Consider the following 16,925-nt stretch of genomic DNA (forward strand, 5'->3'; position numbering starts at 1 on the left):
GCCCACACCAAAGGAATAGACGCAGGTTCCACTCCTCCTGCAAACCCACCTGACCTGGGGGGCACAGACGCGAGCCTGCGCGTGCGCGTGCACGGATGCGCTCCAACCGCAGACCACTCGGATCCAAGGGCCCAGACACTCACGGGCGCGCCCCCACGCACTGTCACACGCGGGCTCGGTTCTCTACTACAAACAGAGGTAAGCGCAGGCGCCCAGACACGCGGACCAAGTTCCAGCCACGGACCCCCGAGACCGAAGCGCACCCCGCGCGCAAGCGCGGCCCCGAGTCCCCGCCCCCTCCCGGCCTCGCCCGTCGGGGGCGGGGCGCGCTGGGGGCGGGTCCTGCGGCACCGCCCGGGAAGCTGCGCGAGGCTGGGAGGTCGCAACCACATCCTCCCCTTCCTCCGGGTCCCAGCGGCGAGCGGGGCCAGGACCGAGCTGAGGGCTCCGAGGGCGTGGGCGGAGCGGGGTACAGAGCCATGGCGCACCAGACCGGCATCCACGGTGAGGGCGGACGGAGGGAGGACTGGGAGCCCAGGGTCTCGGATTGCGACTGCGCCCCCTCCCCGGCCGTAGCAACCGATCTCCTCCCAGGCACTTGCCCGGGGAAGCTTCCTGTTCGCTTTTGCAGCCACTGGTCGCCTGGGGTGGGCACATAAGAACTGGCACATATGACTGCATGGCTGGGAGTGGGTGTACATGTACATGCCCAGCTGGAGTGGAAGTATCTGTGTGCCTGCCTGGGGGTGGATGTGCCAGTGTGTGCCCATCTATATATTTTTGTTCCTCCCTGGGGGTGGGTGTACCCGGATGTACACATCTGAGAGTGTACACGCATGTGCACTTATCTTTTGTGTACAGTGCTTGTGTGTGCACATCTGGATGTGACTGCCCGTGCATATCTAGGGTCATGTATGCACTTGTACTAGTGGCTGATTGAATGGACATTGTCGCAAGGAATCATCTTTAGACATCAGTGTTTGGGGACTTTGTGCTCACGTCTGTGGGTGTCCGTGTGTGCACAATTAGGATGCATCTCAGTGTGCATTTGTTACCGTAGATGCATGCGTCTGTGTACAGGTTTGTGTGTATGTGTGAGGATGGATCCCTAACGTTTGGCCTTTGAGGGTCGCAAGACCCTCATTCCTTGACCAAAGTAGGTTGGTGAAAAACCTCAGAGGGGGTTCTCAAAGTGGGGTGGAGAGTCACCAGGCTGACCTTGACCTTTGATTTCCTTCCCATTTTTCTCTCTCAACTTCTGTCTGCCCCAGCCAAAGTTAGGAGTTCTAGCTCTAGACAGGGGCAGAGAAAAGGGGCCAGGTAGGGGTTTGTGGGGAAGGGTCCTGGGCCTAGGGGTTCCAGGCCAGCTCTACCCTCCCCCATGCTCAAGCTGCAGACTAGAGTATCCGCTTTCTCCCCAAGGGTCCTGGTTCTGTTCTCAGGCTGGGAGAGAGGCAGGTATCTTGACCCTGTCTAGGCCTTGGTGTCCCCCTTTTGTCGCTGGCCTGGGAGGGCTGGCTGGCCTGTGGGGGAAGGTATAGACTGCTTGCTTAGATGGCCGGATGGTTTGGCTGTCAGCCACACCTCACACCACACCAGGATCCCTGCCTGGGGCCACCACCATCGACCGGGTCTGACCGCTTAGATCTTGACTTGTGGTTGTGGCTACTTGGTGCTCAACTGCTCTGAGAGGGTTTCCCAGGCTCCACCCCTGGGCCAGAGATGGCAGGGGCCTGGGTCAGGGCCAGCTCTTCTCCAGAAGGAGCAGAGGGGCCACTTCATGACTCAGCCCACTAGAGGGAATTGCCACCAGCCTGTCCTGTCCCTTCCTTCCCCTTGAGTCATTTCTGCTGCCTCTAACTGGGGAGATCTAGAGGGGTTGTCAGAAGTTAGGGTTCCTCCTCCTCCAGAGTGACAGGTCCTGTAGCCAGGGCCTTGTCTCACTCCCTGTTTCCCATGTGTGAGACAGACCTGCCTAGGGGGTCCCTGGGGACTGCTCCCCACTAACCCCCACCCCTGTCTCCTGCCTGGGAGCAGCCCACTCCTTCACAACTCTGGCCTGGGGAGGTGGTGGGAGAGATTGCTATGGATGCCCAGCTCTGTCCTGGCCACAGGTGTGGATCTGCTGACCTCAGAGCAGGGCAGAGGAGCGACCTGTAATCTGAGGTTCCTGTCAGGGGGTGGGCAAGACTGCGGGGGTGGGGATGGGGGAAGAAGGGCATGAATCTTTGATGATAAAGGCTCAGGTGCCCCAAGCCTGGGCTCTGGATAATTGATGGTGAGGCCTGGGAGGAGGAGATGTCCCTTCCTCTGCTGAGGTGTCACTTTGCCCTGGTAATACTAGAAGGAGCATGTCAGTCTCTCCCTTGGGGGAGCTTCTTAGTCTTCCCTCATAAAAGACCTGAGCACACGGAGGGGCAGCTTAGCACAGCCTGCCCCTGTTGTTACAGTAGTAAAATGTGATAATTATTGTTACGTTACTGAGTGCCTTTTCCCATTGACTCCTCACCACAGGCCAGTTTGGGAGTATTCGTTCTACCTTACAGATATGAGATTGAGGGGCATGAGTAGCCCTTAGAAGGGTGGTGTCCTAAGGACCAGGCTCTTCCCTGGCCCCTGCTTGCGAGGGGTGGTGCTTTCCTGACCCCTGCTGTGTCTCCATCCCATGCTGCTCTGAGCCCCCAGGGTCTACTTGGGGACCCAGCCTGCCCAGGGGCAGGTTCATGGTCACCCTGCATGAGGGGCACTTGAGGACATGATCAGGTTTGTTTTCCTTAAGCACCCTCTCCCCCGCCCATGAGATGCCCAGTCTGGGCCCTATAAATATTCTCTGACCTCAGCCCTCCAGCTGTGTTCTGACAGAACTCTGACCCTTGGGCAGCTTCAAGGTCATGCTGGCCTGGCCTGTGCACCCAGAGACCCAAGTAGGGCCTTTCCCCAGGTGGACCGTGCTTTCCTCATCCAAACCAGAAGTAGGTCCTGATTTCCTGTGATTCCTTTACGCTGACCATGATTAGCACTTGGAACCTTTGTCTTTGGCTGTTACCTTCCTGTTCTGTAGCCCAGGGACTCAGGCAGGTCTGTTTTGGGTAGTTCCCGAGAGCCACTCCTCCGCCAGGAAGCCTCCCTTGACTGCCGGGGAGCTTGGCGATTGGTTGGTGAACTGGGCCTGGATGCACTTGCATGTATGTCAGTGTGTGTCAGTATGTTTCTGCATACTTCCTACATCCTCTTGCCTCCACATCTTAGCTGAGCGCTGCATTTGCCTGTGTGTTTGTCAGCACCCTAGAGGCTCTCTGGGGAATCTCTCACACATGTGTTTGCATGCCTCAACATGTATGATCATTTGTGTTTGAGAGCTGAGTGTTTTCATGGACAAGGGAGTTTGCATTTATGAACTGTCACATACAGATGCTGGCCAGAGTGTGTACCCACTCACACATGCAACATATGATGCATGCACATGTGTGTGTCAGTGAACATAGTGGACAGTGCACATTGGGGACATTTGTCTAAGTGTTTCTGTGTCTGTGACTGAGAGCATTAAGGGTGTCCCAGGCCAACTCAGTGTTGGGCCATCCTGGGTGGGGCTCAGAGGATAGGTGGGGGCTATTCATACTGGCTGGTCTGGCCTGTCCCAGAGCCTGCCCTGTCCTCAGTGGACTGACCCATCCCCACCCACCCGATCATCAGAACTAGAACAGCCAGCAGGCCACCCGCCTGTCACCTCTGCTGACTAAATTGGGAGCTGGTGTTCATCGTCTGTCTCAGGTTCCCAGTCACATGGGGGCCTGTATTTAACACGGCTCCCAGCTCCGCCACCACACCACACAGGACAGAACAGGCCCTGAGTGGGTCCCTGCCCACTCCACTTGCTCACCATGTTTCTTGTTCTTGTAGCCACCGAGGAACTGAAGGAATTCTTTGCCAAGGCCCGGGCTGGCTCTGTCCGGCTGATCAAAGTTGTCATCGAGGACGGTGAGTGCCCCCTGTGGCCTAGGGCCTTGGCTGAGGACCAGAGCCAGCCGCTGCTCTGGGAGGTGGGGTGACACTGGCTTCTAGCTCCCTTAGAACCTGTTCTCCCTTGGGGAACAAAAGGTCGTGGTTCCTTGTAGCAGAGCAGTGGAGGTGGGCATGAACAGTACGTACAGAGCAGGAACTGAAGCTGGGGGCTAGCAAGGGAAGCCCTGTCCTGCTCAGCCTCTCCACAGTCAGGTAGGCAGGCACACAGGATGGGCCCAGGCAGCACACGGGGCTGGGTCAGGCAGGGGACAGGTGATAAGTGAGGCTGAGCACTGCCCCTGTGGCCAGTGCCACTCGCCTCCATCTGTCTGAGTTGGCCTCTGGCCAGAAGGAGTCCCAAGGAGCAGTCAGCCCTGCCCTTGGGAGGTACCCTACAATGGGGAGGGGGGACTGCTGTCCAGCTGGCTTTGGGAACAGTATAGAGAGGTCTCAGGCTTGCTTTGGCCTTGACCTAGACCTTAAGGACCCAAGGGGAGGGATTGGGGTGCAGAGCAGGGGGTGGGTAAGCTTGAGCTGAGACCTGAAGTGAGAGAGTTTGAAAAGGCAGAGAATCTCAGGGGTTGGGGTGGGTCATGGGGGAAGGTCATGAGTGAAGGCCTCTTGGGGAGCAAGCTGTAGCTTTCTCCAAAGAGAAAGACTCATTGACCCCAATCCTCAGCTCCCAAGAGGACCCCAATCCTCTTGCCACACAGGCAAGATGTCCCTGCAGATACGAAGCTGGAGTTGCCACTAGCTGGGCTCTTCTCTCAGGTCTACGTCATGGTTGTTGGGCCACTGGGAGTAGTCAGGAAGATCCAGACCCCTGACAGGCGGCCATTGTCCACCTCCAATTGAATGTGCTTGATATTCCTGAGAATGTTTCTAGAGAAGTTGTGGGTTCTACTTCTTACGTAGAACTTCCTAATTTGGAAATATTGGCAGCACATTGAACGTTGACAGTGCCAGGGGCACCTGCCCATCCTGACCGCTGGTTTTCAACCCCGATCGCCTTTGGGTTGAGGGTAGATGAGGAGGCCCAAGTGCAAACAGGTGGCCAGCCTGGCAGGCCTGGCATGTTGGGACTCCCAGAAACCTGGGCCTGTTGTCCCCATCGGAGAGCCTGGTCGAGGCTAGGACAGAGGGGAGGCGACTGTCCTGCTGCTCCAGCTCTTCCTCTGACCGAGGCCTGTGCACACCTAGACTGCTGCTTGGTGCCCCACCGAGGCCAGCCCACAGGCTTGGGCTCATCGGCCAAGTGTATGTGCATCCTCAGGGGTCCATTCAGTCACTGCACTGCCCGGGAGGTGGCAAGCCTGTGGGCCCCAGGCATTAGGGAGTTGTTGCTTTTGTTCTTGTTTTAGAGAAAGGCTCGCCTTCCTAGGTGGCAGCAGGACATCTGCCTGTCCACCCCGGGGCCCCTGTCGCCCTGCCTTTGCTCCTGGAGAGCCCTGTGACTGAAACTGTGACCTGCCTCCTTCACCACTTGTGTTCTGAGAAGAGAGTGCTGAAGTCCAGGCTGTGGGAGGACGGAGGGGAAGGAGGCCTATGGGGCCGTGAGGGAGTGCCCAGGGGTGTCTGTGAAGGCGGCACGTTGTTGGTGACTGCGCACATGGCTGTGTCTTTCATGTGCTTGCCTGTGTTGGCTCATCTGGGCACGTAGACTCACGTGTGTGCACATGCCCGCGGGCGTGTGCTTGTGCAGCGGGAGAAGCCCCTAGCTGGTAGCTTTGTCCCTCATCCATTCGCTGGCTCACCGCTGAGGCATCCACACTGAGGCAGCCATACTGCTTCGTGCTGGGAGGGTGGGGGGTGGCGGGGTGCGAGCTAGAAGCTGCAGGGCCAGAGCCAGAGGTGGCTGTGGGAGGTGGGCGCCCCAGGCTCACCCGGCCTCTGCCCCCAGAGCAGCTCGTGCTCGGTGCCTCGCGGGAGCCGGTGGGCTGCTGGGACAAGGACTATGACGGGGCCGTGCTGCCGCTGCTGGATGGCCGGCAGCCCTGCTACCTGCTCTACCGCCTGGACTCGAAGAACGCCCAAGGCTTCGAGTGGCTTTTTCTTGCCTGGTCGCCTGATAATTCCCCCGTGAGTCCTAGGGACCCCTGACCAGCTCCAGATGGTGGCGATGAGGGGGGATCCTGAGCAATGTAACAGGGCCCTGCCCTGGGAAGCCTGAGGGGAGGGGGATCAGGTCCTGCCCCAGCATCTGAGAAGGGCGAGGCTCTGGGAGGCAGAGGCGGGGGTGGGGGGGGTGGGGGGGACTGGTCTGGGCTCCCCCTGCTGCCACTGTGTCCTCAACTCAGTGCCTGGCCTTCTGCTGGGTGCATGGCACAAGGCTAAGACCGGGTCCTCCCCAGTGACTCCTGCCTGCTCCTGGAGAAGCGACCGTGCCCAGAGGGGTCTCACAGCTGCCTCTGCCCCCAGGTGCGGCTAAAGATGCTGTACGCAGCCACAAGGGCCACGGTGAAGAAGGAGTTTGGGGGCGGCCACATTAAGGATGAGCTTTTCGGAACTGTGAAGGTAGGGCTCCCCACCTACTCCCGGCCCAGTCCAGGAGGCCCACAGAGGGTGGGTTGATGTACAGAGTCACAAAGCAGGTGGTTCCAGGCTTGGGGATGATGAGGCCTGGGGAAGCCAGGGGCTTCAAGCCTGGTGCTCAGGGAGCTTCCACCAAGGTGTCATCTATGTCTGCATCTGCCTGGCCAGGACGACCTCTCTTTTGCCGGCTACCAGAAACACTTGTCCTCCTGTGCAGCACCAGCCCCTCTGACCTCGGCTGAGAGAGAGCTTCAGCAGATCCGTATTAATGAGGTGGGTGTGCCAGACAGGGTGGGCATGAGTCCCTGCCAGAGGCCTCAAGGTCGCGTCAAGCCCAGTCAGCTGAGCCTGGGCACTCTTGGTGGGCAGGTCAGAGCTTTGCTCATTGATCATCTACTCCCAGGTAAAGACAGAGATCAGTGTGGAGAGCAAGCATCAGACACTGCAGGGCCTGGCCTTCCCCCTGCAACCTGAGGCACAGCAGGCACTTCAGCAGCTCAAGCAGAAGATGATCAACTATATCCAGCTGGTGGGTGCCCCTTCCTAGCCCCAGATGCACACACAAGGTACACCCTGTCCCTACTCCTGCTCAGACACACATGGAAACGTGTGCCTACGCCCCACCCGAGCCTGTCCACTTTATCCACCTGCTTGTGAATAGTGCTCACACCTGTCCCCTGCCAGCCCCTGCGCACCTGCATGGGCACTGCCACCATTCCTCGCCCACACTGCACACATACGCACCCCGGCACTGGCACTGACCGCTTAGCCCTGACTCTGAGCTGTCCTCCAGCGCCCCCGACCGTCGCCGTTCCTGGGCACGGTCCCGCTGTCCCAGTCGCCCAGCTGCCCCCTTTCTAGCAGAATGGCTCCTCCCCTCTAGGGCACGTTGCCAGGCACGCTTCCTCCGAGATGGGCGGCCTCCCCACGCCCTATCCGCCATCCTCGGTGGGAGTTCTTTCTCCGGCACTTTCCAAAGTTAGCGGTAGGACTGGAGTGGCTCCCTTAGAGGAACCCCCAGAAGCAGGCTAGTAGGAGGGGAGCCCAGGGAAAGGGGGCTCTCTAGCAGGCTTCTCCTTGGCCCTGCCGGCCATCTCATCCAAATGCAGCCTCGGGATTCTTAGCTGGGGCGTGGTCTGGGCGGCCCCCACCCCCAGGCCCTCACATCTCCCTACCCATTGGCAGAAGCTGGACCTGGAGCGGGAGACAATTGAACTGGTGCACACAGAGCCCACAGATGTGGCACAGCTGCCCTCGCGGGTGCCCCGAGATGCTGCCCGCTACCACTTTTTCCTCTACAAACACACCCATGAGGGTGACCGTCTTGAGTCCGTGGGTGAGTGGCCACAGCAGGGCCCCCACACCTGTGGCTGGGCAGGAGCAGAAGCAGCCTGTAGCTACTGGGCTGCGGCAAGGTGGGGGGAAGCCTGCTGGCTTTCCGGGCCGACCTTGACTCACCTCCCCGTACCTCACAGTGTTCATCTACTCCATGCCGGGGTACAAGTGCAGCATCAAGGAGCGCATGCTGTACTCCAGCTGCAAGAGCCGCCTCCTGGACTCCGTGGAGCAGGACTTCCAGCTGGAGATCTCTAAGAAGGTGGGTGCCCTTTCCCAGGACCCTGTACCCCGCCCTCCCTGTTGCCCTGACTACCTGCTTCTCTCCTTTCCTTGGACCTGGAAGGTAGATGGGGGTGATCAAGGCTTGAAGGGCAGCAGGCTTCTGTTCTTATAGGTGACATCCCGAGGTGGGGATCTGGGAGGAGACCCCAGGACTAGAGTATGAGAGATCAAGGGGGTGCCCCAGAATTGGGGGTGACCAAGGGTGATCTTTGTCAAACCCACACCCCACCATTGGGGTGACCACTGTCTTATCGCTTACAGATTGAGATTGATGACGGGGCAGAGCTGACAGCTGAATTCCTCTATGATGAGGTGCACCCCAAGCAGCATGCCTTCAAGCAAGCCTTTGCCAAGCCCAAGGGCCCTGGAGGCAAGCGGGGCCACAAGCGCCTCATCCGCGGCCCCGGCGAGAATGGGGACGACAGCTAGGGTGGCCAGACCAGAGCTGTGCTGGCATGTGTACTGTGGGGCTGCCTGCCCACCCACTGTCCCCTGCCCTGCCCTGCTCCTGGCCACCTCCCTCCTTCCTAGCCTGGGCACCAGCGGAGGGCGGCTTCCTGGGCAGGAGGGCTGGTAACTGGACTCTCTTGCAGCTTCTGAGGCCACTGGGCTGGCATTTGTGACTCTTCCATTGCTGTCTCTGCCTCTCCTCTGTGTCTGCGGCCATCTGGGGACCCTGCCCGACTGTCTCATTGGGGCTAGGTGGTGAGCCTGGCCCGAGCCTGACCCCCCCAGGGGAACTGAAGCCAGGGTCTTGGCACAGCCCTGGCAGCCTTTGGCCACAAGGGTGGAATTAGTTGTGGCTGGGCAGGGGCCACTGCAGAATGATATGGTTGAATGCTGTATTTTTTAAAGAATAAAATATTTTTAAATCAACACTGAGTCTGACCCTGAAAGTCCACCTCTGACACTGAGACCGGGGAGGTGCTGTGCCTGTATCCGCCCCCTCCTAACTCAGAAGGGACCTGCTGGCCCGCTAGGCAGGGCCCGAGCTCTCCTGGCTGCAGGTGGAGGTGCCCGTGTGTGGGAGGGCACACCTTACAGGGGCACTGGTATTCCTGCCAGCAGGTAGCTACGCCTTCGCCGTAATCGGGCAGTCTGAATGTGTTGGTTTTCTGTGGCTGCCAAGACAAAGTGCCACTAACTTTATGACTGAAAATAACACAGATTTATCCTCTTGGGAGTCCTTGTACATCTGACAGAACTAAAAATCAAAGCGTGGGTCAGGCCGGCCTCGTAGCAGGCTTCTGGAGAATCCGTTTCCTTCTAGAGGCAGCCGGCACGCCTTGGCTTGTTTCCCTTGCTTCTGTCCTCAAGGCCAGAGGCTTAGCACCTCTGGTTCCGCTTTCCACTGCTGCAGGGGCTGCGTGGCTGTCTTCGCTCCCACCCCTCTGTAAGGACATGTGCTTGTGTTCACCTCCCCCTCCCAGGTACTCCAGATTCTCTTGTTATCTCAAGAGCCTCAGTCTGGTGGGCACAGTCCTTTGACCATGTGAAGGAACCAGTTCAGTTTCCAGGACCAGGATGTGACTCCCTGGAGGGCATTCTGCAGGCTGCCATGATGATTAAGCTCTACTCACTAGACTGCCCGGCCTCTACAGGTCTGTCTGAGGAGTGGTGTTGGTGGACATCTGAGTCTTGGTGTGTCCAGTCCATGTGTGCACAAGGGCAGACTTCTCTGACAGCTCTGTCTTTCTGCTAGCTGCATTCTCCCCAAGGGCCTGGATCCCTGGGGCCAGGGAGTCTGGGAGGATCTCAGACTTGTGACTCAGCTGGACACAGGCCTTCATTCTCTGCCTCTGAGAAGTGGGTGGAAGTCCCCTCCCATCCCAGGTGGGGACTGTGGGGTCGACGATGGATACAGTTATTGAATGAGCATTGCCCTTTTTCTTGGGGGCCCATCTTAAACTGGGGTTCAGAGCAGTGTCCCATCACTAGGGTCTTCTTTTTTTAAAGATTTTATTTATGCATACAAGAACTGGGGTGCAAGCCAGAAATGTGGGGTGGGGGGTTGAAAAGATTCACCAGAGAGAGTGGGGAGCAGAATTACTGAAATACACTGCTGTCCCCTCAGCAATGTTCTTCGTCAGTCTGCCTGTTCTGCTCCCAACTCTGGTGAATCTTTTCACCCCCGCCACATACCTCTGGCCTGCACCCCAGATCTATACACATAAATAAATAAATCTTTTTTAAAAATGCACTGCTGAGAGGAGCAGTGTACAAGAGGTCCGTTGCACCTTGCAGGGCCAGCTCCTTGGCAGGGATCGGATTCATGCCGCAGTGACTGGTGATAGATTGAGAGCACCAAGACTTTAACCCCTGCGCCACCAGGGAGGCCCCATCACTAGGGTCTTGCTCAGCTGCTACCAAAGCCCCTAGAACAGAGCTGGGAGCTAACAGAGCACTGAGAGAAGTTTTGTCCCCACTTCCCCCAAACACTGGGCTCTCAGGTGGGCAGGAAGACCACGTCATTCTCGCCACACACACACATGCACCCACCACTCTACCACCCAGGCCCGAGAGCCAGCTGGATGCCTGGCAGCTTGCAGTCGCCACAAGGCCCACCAGAATGGCCATGAAACAGCAGGATGGCAGGGTGGCCAATGCACAGCCATGCCTCCTTCCGGCAGCTCTGTTTGTATACGCGTTCATGCCCCCAGCTAGTACTGGAACCCACAGGGTCAGCAATTCTGAGCGCTGCTTCCAGGACACTGTGCTGGGCTCTGAGGACACAGACAAAAGATCCCTGCTCGCAAGGCGCTGACATTCCAGCAGTGGATCAAGACAACCATACACCATGAAAAAGCAACGATACGGTGTGACAGCAGGTAGAAGTGTTAGGACAAAGAGAGCAAATGCAGGGGCTGGGAAGGACCAGCTCTGGAGCAGGCGAGGGCAGGTCTCATGGAGAGGGTGCCACGAAAGTAGGCACTGGGGGAGACATTGGAGGGGCCACATGAGTGGGAAAGGAGCTTCCCGCCAGAGGGGGCAGGGCCTTCACAGGCCCTGGGAGGGGAGGGTTCATTCCAGCACAGCATGAGGCCTGTATGGCTGCCAGCGGGTCTGGGAGGCTGTGGGGCCTTGTTGGCCGTTTGTAGGCTGTGGCTTTGACTCCAGAAAGTGCTCCAGTGGGGGTTTGAGCAGAGGAGGGCCCAAATGTGAACAAGCTGAGAGCAAAAGCCGGGCAGAGTGCAAGGAGGAGGCCACCTCGTCGCTCCAGGTGAGATGGTGGCTCAGACCAGGTTGGTGGCTGTGAGGGTGCTGGGCAGTGGCCCATTCTGGGCACTCGGAGGTGGGGCTCACTTGGCTTGCTCAGAGTCCCAGGTCTCCGTGAGTCTTTGGTCGGAGTAATTTGGGTTACTGCTGCAGGGCCAGGAGCCAGCTGCTCCAGGAGGTCCAGGCGGGATCAGCTGTGGGGATTGCGCCCCGCGGGGCACCAGGCACACTGGGAATGCAGCAGGGGAAGTGGCCAGGCTGTCGGAGAGGGATGCAGCCTGGACAAGGCCCGGGGAGCTCTGGCACGAGCCCACGTGGTTAGGAAGGGCCAGGTGCAGGAACCGCTGGTCCAAGTGTGTTGTCTATGGGGTGGGGGCTGAGCAAGGCAGGAAAGATTCCTCTAGGGAAGAGGAAGGCCCTGGCATGGGTGTCAGCGTGCCCACCCACCTCTGGCCCGCCCCCTAATTCCAGCCTCTCACTAACCTTAGACTGGACTCTGGGCCTTGATTTCTCCCTATATTTCCCTGAGGACAAGTGTGAGGCCTAAGAGAGACGTATGTGGCTGTGGGCAAGGAGACAGCCGAGTGGAAAGAGGAAGGAGTGAAAGGCTGCCTGGTATAAATCTATGCAAATAGTCTCTGACTCATTTCATCCCCACCTCACGGAGGGGATAGGGTGAGGGAGTGGGCTACTAGTATATTGTGAAATTCTCACTTCCGTTATTCTCAAAACTGGTGCCACAGAAAGAGACCAGGCTTGAAGCATCCTTCCCTGCAGCTCCTGCTCTGCTGGCCAGCCAGGCCCTCTGGAGAAGCTTTCTGTCATGGTAGGACAACAGCCCTCAGGGACCCCTGCCCACCTGCCCCCTGGAAGGGGACCACCGGGAAGTGGTAGCGAGCAGACGGGCTTGGTAGCTGCAGACAAGCGTGGAAGGTGCTGCCATGCGGCCCCAGACTCGCTCGCTCGCTGAACCCTGAAGACAGCAACCCTTCTCTGAGCAAAGACCCGACCCGTTTTACACGGTGAGGCTGAGCCAGGGTTGTGCTCAGAGTTGGCGCTGGGCTGCACACGTTGCTGGACAACCCGGCGGGGCTGTCTGACCCTTTGCTGCCCACCTCTGCCTCCCACCCATCAGACCCACAGCAGGTTGGGTGCTCTCAGGTTGGATGAGGTGGCCAGTGCCCACCCTAGGCTGGGTGAGGTGGCAGCCAGTCTGGGCTGCAACAGGAACCCCCATTCCTACTTGGGTCTTGGCCAAAAGATGAGGGCCCTTCAGTTGGCAGGAAGGAAGCAGATGCCCCCTGGCTCAGGAGGAGAGGGGATGGCCTCTGAGGAAGTGAAGTGGAAAGTTGGGGGAGAGCCCTGGGGGCCAACTGACCACTGTCTGGCTTTCGTGTCCAGCTGGGGCTTGGTTAGGAGTAAAGGCGCAGGCTCATGGGTCTGGACTCCTGATCCAGACCAGTTTTGAGTCCTAAATTCTGAGGCAAAGGTTACATCTGATAGGAGATCCAGGATCCCCACAGCCTTGGAGAGTGGAGTGGGGCTGGACAGAGTGGCCGCGCCTGGTGGATGGTGTGGAGGGTGAGAGCGGAAACCCTCTTGTGGGATGCCCTCAAGGGGGGGGAGCTGGCACCAAGGGCGCACACTCACACAGATCCCCCCCCACAGGGCCCCTGCTGCAGGGTCCTGCACCCCTTGTCTCTCCTGGTGCAGGTGGTGGTGCTGGCTGTGGCCCTGGCCCTGGGCACCCTCCCTGCCTTCCTGCCCTGTGAGCTCCAGTCATATGGCAAGGTGAACTGCGACTGGCTGTTCCTGAAATCTGTGCCCCACTTCTCAGTGGGCGCACCCCGTGACAATGTCACCAGCCTTTCATTGCGTTCCAACCGCATCCACCACCTCCACAACTCTGACTTTGTCCACTTGTCCCACTTACGGCACCTGGACCTCAAGTGGAACTGCCCGCCAGAGGGCCTCAGCCCCATGCACTTTCCCTGCCACATGACCATCGAGCCCAAGACCTTCCTGGCCATGGCCACCCTGGAGGACCTGAACCTCAGCTACAACGGCATCACGACTGTGCCGCCCCTGCCCAGCTCCCTGGTGTCGCTATCCCTGAGCCGCACCAACATCCTGACTCTTGACCCCACCCACCTCAGGGGCCTGCACGCCCTGCGCTTCCTATACATGGACGGCAACTGCTACTACAAGAACCCCTGCCAGGGGTCAGTGGAGGTGGCCCCCGGCGCCCTCCTCGGACTGCGCAACCTCACCCACCTGTCACTCAAGTACAACAACCTCACGTCCGTGCCCCGCAGCCTGCCTCCCAGCCTGGAGTCCCTACTGCTGTCCTACAACCATATCATCACTCTGGGGCCGCAGGACCTGGCCAATCTGACAGCCCTTCGTGTGCTTGATGTGGGTGGGAACTGCCGGCGCTGTGACCACGCCCTCAACCCCTGCATCGAATGCCCAAAGGGCTTCCCCCGGCTGCACCCCAACACTTTCAGCCACCTCAGCCACCTCCAAGGGTTGGTGTTGAAGGACAGTTCTCTCTTCAGCCTGAACAGAGCCTGGTTCCATGGCCTGGGCAACCTCACCGTGCTGGACCTGAGTGAGAACTTCCTGTACGACTGCATCACCAAAACCACGGCCTTCTATGGTCTGGCCCAGTTGCGCAAGCTCAACCTGTCCTTCAATTACCACAAGAAGGTGTCCTTCGCCCACCTGCAGCTGGCACCCTCCTTCGGGAGCCTGGTCTCGCTGCAGAAGCTGGATATGCAAGGCATTTTCTTCCGTTCTCTGAACCGGAGAACGCTCGAGCCGCTGACCAACCTGCCCATGCTCCAGGAACTGTTTCTGCAGATGAACTTCATCAACCAGGCCCAGCTCAGCATCTTTGGGACTTTCCCGAGCCTGCGGTTTGTGGGCCTGTCGGACAACCGCATCAGCGGAGCGGGGACGCCGGAGGCCACCGTGGGCCAGGCAAGTGATGGGAAGCAGAGGCTGCGATCCAGAGGCCTCCCTTCACTAAGACAGAACAGCCCCATCACTGGGGAATTCCTGCCTCGCTGCAAAACCCTCAACTTCACTTTGGACCTGTCACGGAACAACCTAGTGACCGTCCAGCCAGAGATGTTCGCCCGCCTGTCCCGCCTGCAGTGCTTGTGCCTGAGCCACAACAGCATCTCACAGGCCGTCAATGGGTCCCAGTTTGTGCCACTGACCAACCTGCGGGTGCTCGACCTGTCCCACAACAAGCTGGACCTGTACCACGGGCGCTCCTTCACAGAGATGCCGAGGCTGCAGGCCCTGGACCTGAGCTATAACAGCCAGCCTTTCAGCATGCAGGGCGTGGGCCACAACCTCAGCTTCGTGTCCCGGCTGCCCGCCCTGCGCTACCTCAGCCTGGCACACAACGACATCCACAGCCGTGTGTCCCAGCAACTCCGCAGCGCCTCCCTGTGGGCCCTGGACTTCAGCGGCAATGACCTGAACCGCATGTGGGCTGAGGGAGACCTCTACCTCCGCTTCTTCCAAGGCCTGAGAGTTCTGGTCGGGTTGGATCTGTCCCGGAACCGCCTGCACACCCTGCTGTCACGCAACCTGGACAGCCTCCCCAAGAGCCTGCGCCAGCTGTGGCTCCGTGACAACTTCCTGGCTTTCTTCAACTGGAGCAGCCTGGCCCTTCTGCCGAATCTGGAAGCCCTGGACCTGGCGGGAAACCAGCTGAAGGCGCTGGCCAACGGGAGCCTGCCTGCCGGCACCCAGCTGCAAAGGCTGGACCTCAGCAGCAACAGCATCAGCTTCGTGGTCCCAGGCTTCTTCGCTCTGGCCCAGGGGCTGAGGGAGCTCAACCTCAGTGACAACGCCCTCAGGACGGTGGATCCCTCCTGGTTTGGCTCTGTCGCATTGGCCCTCAAAGTCCTGGACCTGAGCGCCAACCCCCTGCACTGTGCCTGTGGGGCGACCTTTGTGGACTTCCTGCTGGAGGTGCAGGCAGCGGTGCCCGGGCTCCCCAACCGCATCAGGTGCGGCAGTCCAGGCCAGCTCCAGGGCCTCAGCATCTTCGCCCAGGACCTGCGCCTTTGCTTGGACGAGTCGCTCTCCTGGCTCTGCTTCCGCCTCTCGCTGCTGGTATTGACCCTGGGCCTCACCGGGCCCATGCTGCACCACCTCTGCGGCTGGGACCTCTGGTACTGCTTCCACCTGTGCTTGGCCTGGCTGCCCCGGCGGGGGCGGCGGCTGGGCGCGGGGGCCGCGGCCTACGACGCCTTCGTGGTCTTCGACAAGGGGCAGAACGCAGTGGCTGATTGGGTGTACAACGAGCTCCGGGGGCGGCTGGAGGAGGGCCGCGGGCGCCGAGCCCTGCGCCTGTGTCTGGAGGAGCGCGACTGGCTACCTGGCAAAACGCTCTTCGAGAACCTGTGGGACTCCATCTACAGCAGCCACAAGACGCTGTTCGTGCTGGCCCACACCGACCGGGTCAGCAGCCTCCTGCGGGCCAGCTTCCTGCTGGCTCAGCAGCGCCTGCTGGAGGACCGCAAGGACGTGGTGGTGCTGGTGATCCTGCGTCCCGAGGACGCCCACCGCTCCCGCTACGTGCGGCTGCGTCAGCGCCTCTGCCGGCAGAGCGTGCTCCTCTGGCCTCACCGGCCCAGTGGCCAGGGCAGCTTCTGGGCCCAGCTGGGGATGGCCCTCACCAGGGACAACCGCCACTTCTATAACCAGAACTTTTGCCGGGGCCCCACGACAGCCTAATAGCAAAGCTATTGCCCAGCACCCCTACTCCCACCCCCCGGGCCCCAACTTGCCTCTCCTGCTCCCCGCATATCACAGCCACTCAATAAATGCTACCAGCACGCCAAACCCTGAGCAGACTGGAGGTGTGAGTGGAGGAAGGAGACAGGAGGAAAGGTGATGGGGTACTTCCTTGGAGGAACTGCCAAGGAGAAGCAGGGGGTCCACAGGATGCCTGAGGGCTCTCCAAGGGGGAAGTCACTGCGGTCAGTCGTCTTCACAAGGCAGTCTGCTGACTTGTCCTTCCCAGAGCTCACACTGGGCCTCCTGCCCGTGTCTTGCCTGTCCCAGGCCATGCCAGGCAGCCCTGCTAAGGCTGACTCAGCACCTTTCTGTTGGCTTCCGGAGCTGTCTCCTTTACTTGCTGGACTGATAATGTCTTGAGACCAGAGAACCTGGCTTCCTTCATTTCTGCTTCTTGTCCCACGCCCCTGCAAAGTTCCTGAGAGAGAGCAGCCCTGGGGAATATTCATCGCCAAGTGGTGGAGGGGGACGCTTCGTGGGAACGGCAGGGGGCTGATTGCGCCCTCTGGTGGCCATGTCGGTGCTGCACCCAGGTAGATGATGGCTTGTGGGTATATGCTGGAGGCAGGGAGTTGGGAGCCATAGAAGATTCCAGAGGGATCTCAGGACTTATCCCTGTCTCTTACACCCAGAATGCTGGTCTCTTTGTTTTGACATCAATGAGACACCTAGGTGAGCTGCTGCCTGGCTACAGAGGTGGGCCCCCTCTCCCATGACCCTGCCTCACCACTGAT

At 59.5% G+C, this 16,925-nt stretch overlaps 1 protein-coding gene across 2 annotated transcripts; it reads left to right on the forward strand.

The window, feature by feature from the left end:
* Positions 1-359: 359 nt before the first annotated feature.
* On the forward strand, positions 360-16,226 carry LOC101636648 (twinfilin-2). Of its 2 annotated transcripts, none has more exons than XM_004676094.2 (9): positions 360-504; positions 3,901-3,978; positions 5,903-6,081; positions 6,421-6,516; positions 6,703-6,807; positions 6,938-7,063; positions 7,720-7,870; positions 8,010-8,131; positions 13,039-16,226. In XM_004676094.2, exons 1-9 carry the CDS (start codon positions 480-482, stop codon positions 16,126-16,128), a joined length of 3,972 nt encoding a protein of 1,323 aa, XP_004676151.2. In that variant the 5' UTR covers positions 360-479; the 3' UTR covers positions 16,129-16,226. The 2 variants fall into 2 exon arrangements, with proteins under 2 accessions (XP_004676151.2, XP_004676152.1); XM_004676095.2 differs by lacking the exon at positions 13,039-16,226 and adding an exon at positions 8,416-9,024.
* Positions 16,227-16,925: the final 699 nt, after the last annotated feature.

This window comes from Condylura cristata, unplaced genomic scaffold (assembly GCF_000260355.1).
Source record: "Condylura cristata isolate star-nosed mole 26May11 unplaced genomic scaffold, ConCri1.0 scaffold00004, whole genome shotgun sequence".
Lineage (NCBI taxonomy): Eukaryota > Metazoa > Chordata > Mammalia > Eulipotyphla > Talpidae > Condylura > Condylura cristata.

Bases quoted from the DNA above. Each gene is read 5' to 3' on its own strand.
- LOC101636648 (XM_004676094.2), top strand. From the start codon at position 480: ATGGCGCACCAGACCGGCATCCACG. The intron at 7,064-7,719 runs GTGGGTGCCCCT...ACCCATTGGCAG, and splicing joins TGATCAACTATATCCAGCTG to AAGCTGGACCTGGAGCGGGA. The intron at 7,871-8,009 runs GTGAGTGGCCAC...CGTACCTCACAG, and splicing joins TGACCGTCTTGAGTCCGTGG to TGTTCATCTACTCCATGCCG.